The sequence below is a fragment of the Perca fluviatilis genome, chromosome 23, assembly GCF_010015445.1.
Source record: "Perca fluviatilis chromosome 23, GENO_Pfluv_1.0, whole genome shotgun sequence".
In the NCBI taxonomy this organism is placed as follows: domain Eukaryota; kingdom Metazoa; phylum Chordata; class Actinopteri; order Perciformes; family Percidae; genus Perca; species Perca fluviatilis.
Window position 1 is genome coordinate 3597040 of NC_053134.1, and position 7500 is coordinate 3604539.

The 7500-nt window shown below is 42.3% G+C and overlaps 1 protein-coding gene across 1 annotated transcript in view; it reads right to left on the reverse strand.

Annotated features, from left to right (window-relative positions):
• Window positions 1-7500, reverse strand: part of grip1 (glutamate receptor interacting protein 1) — a gene marked incomplete in the record, with an annotated part of 144988 nt that overhangs the window by 14914 nt on the left and 122574 nt on the right. The window contains 6 exon segments of the mRNA XM_039792419.1: window positions 200-238; window positions 1582-1735; window positions 1847-2050; window positions 2724-2863; window positions 3780-3924; window positions 7334-7479. Of these exon segments, the coding sequence (XP_039648353.1) occupies window positions 200-238; window positions 1582-1735; window positions 1847-2050; window positions 2724-2863; window positions 3780-3924; window positions 7334-7479 (828 nt within the window).

Here is a 7500-nt window from a genome sequence, read left to right on the forward strand (position 1 = left end):
GCTGGTGAGAGCTGTGAGGAAACATACACATCCACCAGGTGTATGTGTCAGTGAGGCAGGGGTCAGGGGTCAAAGGTCACCAGGTGTATGTGTCAGTGAGGCAGGGGTCAAAGGTCACCAGGTAAGGGGGGGATGGGGTTGTGCTGGTGGGGGGACAGAGGACTGTGAGGGGGTTAAAGACCGAAGGTCATTGTGGTACCTGCTGTCATTGATTAGACCGCTGGGCAGACTACAGGCGCTGCAGACAGAGACACACCGCTGTTAGCTCGCTGTTAGCTCGCTGTTAGCTCGCCGCTAGCCACCGCCACTGATTGGAACATTAAAAAGGAACGCTAACACGCCTTTTTTTAAAGCGCCCATATTCTGCTCATTTTCAGGTTCATAACTGTATTTTAAGGTTGTACCAGAATAGGTTTACATGGTTTAATTTTCAAAAAACACCATATTGTTGTTGTACTGCACAGCTCTCTCTCACTGCTGCAGATCCTCTTTTCACCTGGTTTCTGTTTTAGCTACAGAGTGAGACCTCTTTTCTTCTTCTTCTTCTGTACTATCTTTGATTGCACTCGCACATGCTCAGTAGCTCAGATCGTAGGTCATGTCAGCTAGCTAACTCTAGAGACAGTAATAGAAAGGCTGTTTCTCCAACTTCAGTCAGTAACAAGGCAGGATCAGCTGGGAGACTTCTTCTAAACCAGGGAGCACATGGAAGTAGTTCTTTTGGAGATTATGGTGAACTTTGCTATTGCTATTGAGAACGACGTAGCATGCTAGCGTTAGCCAGCTAAGGCTAGCATTAGCCGGCTAACGCTAACACTATGAGCTAACGGTTGTGGTTAGCCAACTCATTTAGGCTTGTGACGTCACAGATTTTGACCAGCTCACCAGGAGACTGAAGGCAGGACACATTCAGAAACCGTATCTCACTCAGAACACCATGGATGGATTTTTTTCAAAGTTTGTATGTGTGTGGAAGCACCAGAGACACAAAATAACACCCCAAATCCCAGAAAAAGGGATTTTTTCATAATATGGGCACTTTAATTCACGTTGCACGCCAGCGCGTACTTCTGAGATCCTCGAGCAGAGGTCTTCTGTCAGACCTCGGAAAGATCAGCCCAAGGATATGAGCTCAGCTGAGTCAGAGGTCTCTTTAAAAGCCCTCTTAAAACTTTTATCAGAGAGGCTTTTCTGATTTTATTTGAGCTTGAACTCCCTTTGAACTGTCTTTTCAAAATGTCTTTTCAAAATGTCTTTTCCTATTCCTACCCACACTGTACAGGGTTTTATACACCAAATAGTTTTTAGTTTTATTGTTTTTTAACAACCTGATGTTCTTATGACTGGTCTGTTTGAATGTTTAGTGAAGCACTTTGAAACAAGGATTTTCGTGGCCATTCGAGTCGACGCCTGATCTTCCACCAGGCGTGTTTGATGTTGTAACTGTTACCCAGATTATTATTTTCTTCTCTTTACGTGTCTTTAAAAGTTACTTTAAACATTTTACACGTTTCCTTTCACTCTGCTGCTGAATCACTGTACAGAAATTAGAAATTAATTTTCATTCTCTGTCTCTCTCACCCTCCGAGTGGCGGGCGGTCCCAGTCGTCGTCGCTCAGGCCGAGATCTGACAGCGGATTGGCTCTCTGGCGAGTGGAGGATGATGATTGGCTGTTGGGTGTCTTGGCGTTGCGCCACTCGTGGAAACTGTACGGAGACGACTGAAAGGGTGGAGCTACACACATAGAGATATATTTTATTACTTACAGTCAGTAGTAGCAGTCTTCTTAATACGTAATACCTCTCAGATGGTCAAAGGTCAAAGTTCAGAGGTTGAGCGTCCTACCCGGGGAGGTAAAGCTGCTGTCCACGTTGGATCCGTCCCAGGACTCCACAGCGCTGTCGACAGACGGCAGCGTGCTGAACGCTCGCTGGTTTGACAGAGGCGCGACCATGACAACAGGCTCGTCCACCCCGTCCTGGTGCTCGTGGACAAGCCCCGCCCCCAGCCCCAGGCCCGGACCAATCACACACGACTTTGGGCTCGACACTAAAAGAGCGATAAAACATTCTTATTACTTGGGAAACCAAAGATTTTATTTAGCTTTTTTTGCCTGTTTGTCACGTCAGTTTAAAAGCAGGTTGTTTTAAGCCTATATTTGTTTACATTTTGGCAAATTATCTTAATTAAAAGTATGGCGAATCATTCATCAGCAGCTCCTGTTTGCAGTGTACTCACGAATGTACGGACAACTATCACCGGATTACTTTGATGCTGAAGAAAAGTTAAAAACGTGACGATTCTCAGGCAAGTTCTGCAGTTATAAGGAGCGTTCTTTTTTCTATCATTTCTAAGCATATTTAATGATGTTAATTTACGGTGAACATCAGAGACAATGATGTCCCCTGGAAGTTAAACTCATTAGGAAAATGTGTGTGTGTGTGTGTGTGTGTGTGTGTGTGTGTGTGTGTGTGTGTGTGTGTGTGTGTGTGTGTGTAACACGTCTGTGTGTCCAGATTTGACTCAGTTATGAATCCGAGAATGAGTGTGATTTTTGGCGCAAATTGCAGCAATCAGGTTTCAGGGCTTATTCACGGACTTCCTCAAAGATAATCCAGCTTGTGTGTGTGTGCGTGTGTGTGTGTGTGTGTATGTACGCTGTGTAAACGTGTCTATAAGTGTGTGTGTGTGTGTGTGTGTGTGTACGTGTGTGTGTCCATACACTCTCCCTGCTTCTTGATCTTCAGTGTGACCGTCTCTCCTGCTTGCTGCAGCAGGCTGATGGCTTCGCTCAGAGGTTTCCCTTTCAGACTGCTGCTGTTGATCGCCAGAATACGATCGCCTACATGGATCGCACCGGTCCTACAGCGCACACACACACACACACACACACACACACACACACACACACACACACACACACACACACACACACACACACACAGAAATTTGGGTTATTATTTTTGCACTTTGCACATATTTTTCATACTGTGGACATTTGCACATCTACCCTCTTTGTTTTAAACACTGTGCAGCTCTTTTTTATTTAAAAACATATACAGTATATTTCACATATTGTTTATTGTAAATTTCTATTTAATATTTATGATACTTCATTTTTGCAGTACATTATAAAAAACTAATACCGATAATGCTAATAAAAACTAAACTAAACTAAAAAAATGTAAAAACTAAAAACTAAACGGCAACGAGCAAACACACTCTGGAATCCAACTGAAACCAAACTGAATTGAAAACAGAAATGAAAGCTATAATAACTGCTCTAATCCATTAGAAAAATACAAATATTAAGTAGATTTAGTAAATTAATATTAAAATTTGGCGACATAAAAAAATCTAATATAAGATACAGTAATAAAAAAATACATGAATAACATGTTATTGAAGTCTTATTTGTTATTAACAGCAGAGGGCGACATTCTCCCCTCCACACCTGTCACTGTTTACCTTCATCACTCCTTCTTACTGCAGGAGCACTGATCAGACTGTTCAAGATCGACAGAAAACAAATGGCGTGTTAACTGACACACAGTTTTTAAAATAAAGTAATTAAGTGCCTTCGAAATGTCACTTTTACCATTTTAAAAGTTTATTATTTTTATAATAAGGTACTGCACATGTGCAGTAGCTAGGTAAGGTACCACCCTGCCTTTCACTGCATAGACAGAGCATATGACAAATAAAACCTCTGACTGTTGAGCGTGTACTCGGAGGATTAACGTGAGAGCGATGTAATGTAAGAAGAGCGAGCGCGTACCTCTCGGCCAGCCCTCCCTTGCTCAGCGAGGAGATGATGATGGGGTCAAAGGGCTCCTCGGTGCCGGAGATGGTGATTCCCAGCGGGCCTCCGTACCTCTGCAGCTCCACCGTGTAGATGATGCTGCCAGACACTTCTTGTTCATCTGAAACGTTCAATAAAGATTCATTCAACATCAGGGGCCAATGCCGAGTAGCTGTGAGCGCACCGCATGATGGGACAGATGCTGGAAAAATGAAAGCAAGACTTATTAATAGGGCTGGGTAAAATGTTTGATACCTGCATGGAGTTTAACTGCAGGAGAGCTTGGAGTGGAACGTAGATCCTAGCGTAATAAAACATGCAGAGGTGTATAGTCCAGGTGCCAGAAAGTAGAAATCCTGTCCAGCAGCTGTCCCAACCATCACTAAACCAGCTCCTCTACCAGGTAGATGAGCTCGTTAGTGAAAACACCTGTTCTAGATGTAGAGGCAGATCCAAAAACATGGCAGGATTTTTACTTTCTGGCACCTGGACTATACACCTCTGAAAACATGTGATTGTTCTGTAAAGTAGAGATGTATATACATATGTATATATCCATATATAGAGGTTTACTCCTCGACACAGCGGGCTCGGGTTCGACTCCGACCTGAGGCCCTTTCCTGCATGTCATTCCTCCCTCCCTCTCTCTCCCCTTTCATTTCTTCTGCTGTCCTATTAATAAAAGGCCTAAAAATGCCCAAAAAATAATCACTTCTGAGACGCTCCCAGTGTGGTACGGTGCGTCAGCCGGACGAGCCCAGTGGGAAATCTGAGTAAGGGATTATTTAGTTTCCAAGTGTCTCGAGCTGATGTACAGTAAACTGGATGTTCTTATTGTCATAGTATACGGCACATGTGTCAAACTCGAGGCCCACGGTCCAAATGCAGGCCCTTGCAGATTTAGATCCGGCCCGTATATATCAATTTCGACCTGCCTAGTTGTGCGCCAAACTAAAAACACGGGAATTTTTTTTTTTAAACTACTATTTACCTGAAAAAACAAAGCAGAATTTGGGCAGATTTGCCGACTCTGAGACTCAGAAATTCCCCCAGAAGCAGCAGAGAGAGTTTTCATATTCAGGCTGAGAAACAGGTTGTTGTTAAAATAAATTTATCATTGTTTTTGTCATTGATTTGCTAAATGATGTGTGATGGCTAAGGAACTCCCTTGATGACTTTTGCAGGGCTTCATGTCAACAAAAAGCGTACAAAAATGCATTTACAAAAAGGTGACAAATGTCTGAGAAAGCCACGAAAACAAAAATTAGGAAAAAAAGCTACCAAAATGTAAAAAAAAAGTGACATGCAGTAACAAAAGCACGTCAATAAACTCTCCGTGTCTGGCCCTTGGTGTGATTCTCTTTTTCCAGTGTGGCCCTCTGGGAAAATGAGTTTGACCCCCCTGGTATACGGGCTGCAATGCGACAAATGTTCACCGTCAGTTTCCAGCCACTAAAAGGGCTGTTTTTGGCCACTGACAGGTTCAGATATACAGCTTATGGAAAGGATCCCTACAGAGATAGACCTTTTTGTTAAAGAGTAAGATCCTTTGTATGTACAGTGTGTGTGTGTGTGTGTGTGTGTGTGTGTGTGTGTGTGTGTGTGTGTATATATAGGCTATATAAATGCATGTGTAGGAGCCACATATTGTATGTTGTTTACGGTCTCATTTATGTTGTTTGCTGATTATTAGATTGTAGGTGGTGGGCGTGTTCATCGCGGTTTGAGCGGAAGTGATGACATATTTGTTTGCTTCACCTGTTTTTGGGCTTTGATAGAGGGGGTGTGAGCCTGGGAGCGACACACTTTCTGTTGACCGCCGCACTAACTCACTTATTTCGACTCACAAAGTAACTTTACGTTTGGTAACTGCAGCGCTAGTTGTACTTTATGTGCGGCGAAAAAAATCATTGCAATACAATCTTCGGTGTGTTTATGCATCTCTCAGTGTTCGGTCCCTCGCGGCAGCACTTTGTTGGACTGTTTACAGCCGCAACAAGCATGTATAGAACCAGCATTTTTTCCCATGTAAATGGGAGAATTAAGGGTTCATCTCAACCAAACCAGAGCGGTGATTGTTGGAACAGTGGGAAGATGAACCGAGACGGCTTTTTGAAAACACTTTAAGTGGACCTAAATTGAAGGCCTGCAATTGTCCATCAACATTAGATGGCAGCTTGTTTTGCCGCTGCCAACTACAGTGTTCTCGCTCAATACAGGACCGATTTCTAAAATTGGTGTTTCCATCAGTCACACAGAAACACAAGGGGAAAATAGGCTCCAGGGCTGAAAAATACAGAAGTTACCCTCCAACATCAGTACTTCACACTTCATACCCGAACGCAGCACAGACGAGCCCAGTGGGAAATCCGAGTAAGGGATTGTTTAGTTTCCAAGTGTCTCGAGCTGATGTACAGTAAACTGGATGCTCTTATTGTCATAGTATACGAGCTGCCACTAAAAGGGCTGTTTTTGGCCACTGACAGGTTCAGATTGTCTGACAGCTTATGGAAAGGATCCCTACAGAGATAGACCTTTTTGTTAAAGAGTAAGATCCTTTGTATGTGTGTGTGTGCGTGTATATATATATATATATATAGTACAGGCCAAAAGTTTGGAAACACCTTCAAATTCAATGTGTTTCCTTTTTATTTTCATGACTATTTACATTGTAGATTCTCACTGAAGGCATCAAAACTATGAATGAACACATATGGAATTATGTACTTAACAAAAAAGTGTGAAATAACTGAAAACATGTCTTATATTTTAGATTCTTCAAAGTAGCCACCCTTTGCTTTTTTTATTAATAAGGGAAAAACTTCCACTAATGAACCCTGACAAAGCACACCTGTGAAGGTAAAACCATTTCAGGTGACTACCTCATGAAGCTCATTGAGAGAACACCAAGGGTTTGCAGAGTTATCACAAAAAGCAAAGGGTGGCTACTTTGAAGAATCTAAAATATAAGACATGTTTTCAGTTATTTCACACGTTTTTGTTAAGTACATAATTCCATATGTGTTCATTCATAGTTTTGATGCCTTCAGTGAGAATCTACAATGTAAATAGTCATGAAAATAAAAAGGAAACACATTGAATGAGAAGGTGTGTCCAAACTTTTGGCCTGTACTGTATATATATATATTTATACACGCACACACACACACACAATGCTGGTTCTATACATGCAGATATATATATAAATATATCTGCATGTATAGAACTAGCATTTTTTCCCATGTAAATGGGTGAATTAAGGGTTTATCTCAACCAAACCAGAGTGGTGATTGTTGGAACAGTGGAAAGAGCTTTTTGAATACACTTTAAGTGGACCTAAATTGAAGGTCTGCAATTGTCCATCAACGTTAGATTGCAGCTTGTTTCAGCGTTCTTGCTCAATACAGGACCGATTTCTAAAATTGGTGTTTCCATCAGTCACACACAAACACATGGGGGAAATGGGCTCCAGGTTGAAAAATACAGAAGTTACCCTTCAACATCAGTACTTCACACTTCAAACTTCATACCCGAGTTGTCTTCGTCTTTTCGGATCTTCAGTTTGACGAGCTCCTCGCACTGCTGGAGGATCTGAACAGCTTCCTCCATGGAGCAGTTCTCCACCCGGATGTTATCGATGGCCAGCAGCTTGTCTCCGAGCTCCAACGTTCCCGTCCTGACAAAACAACAAAGAAAT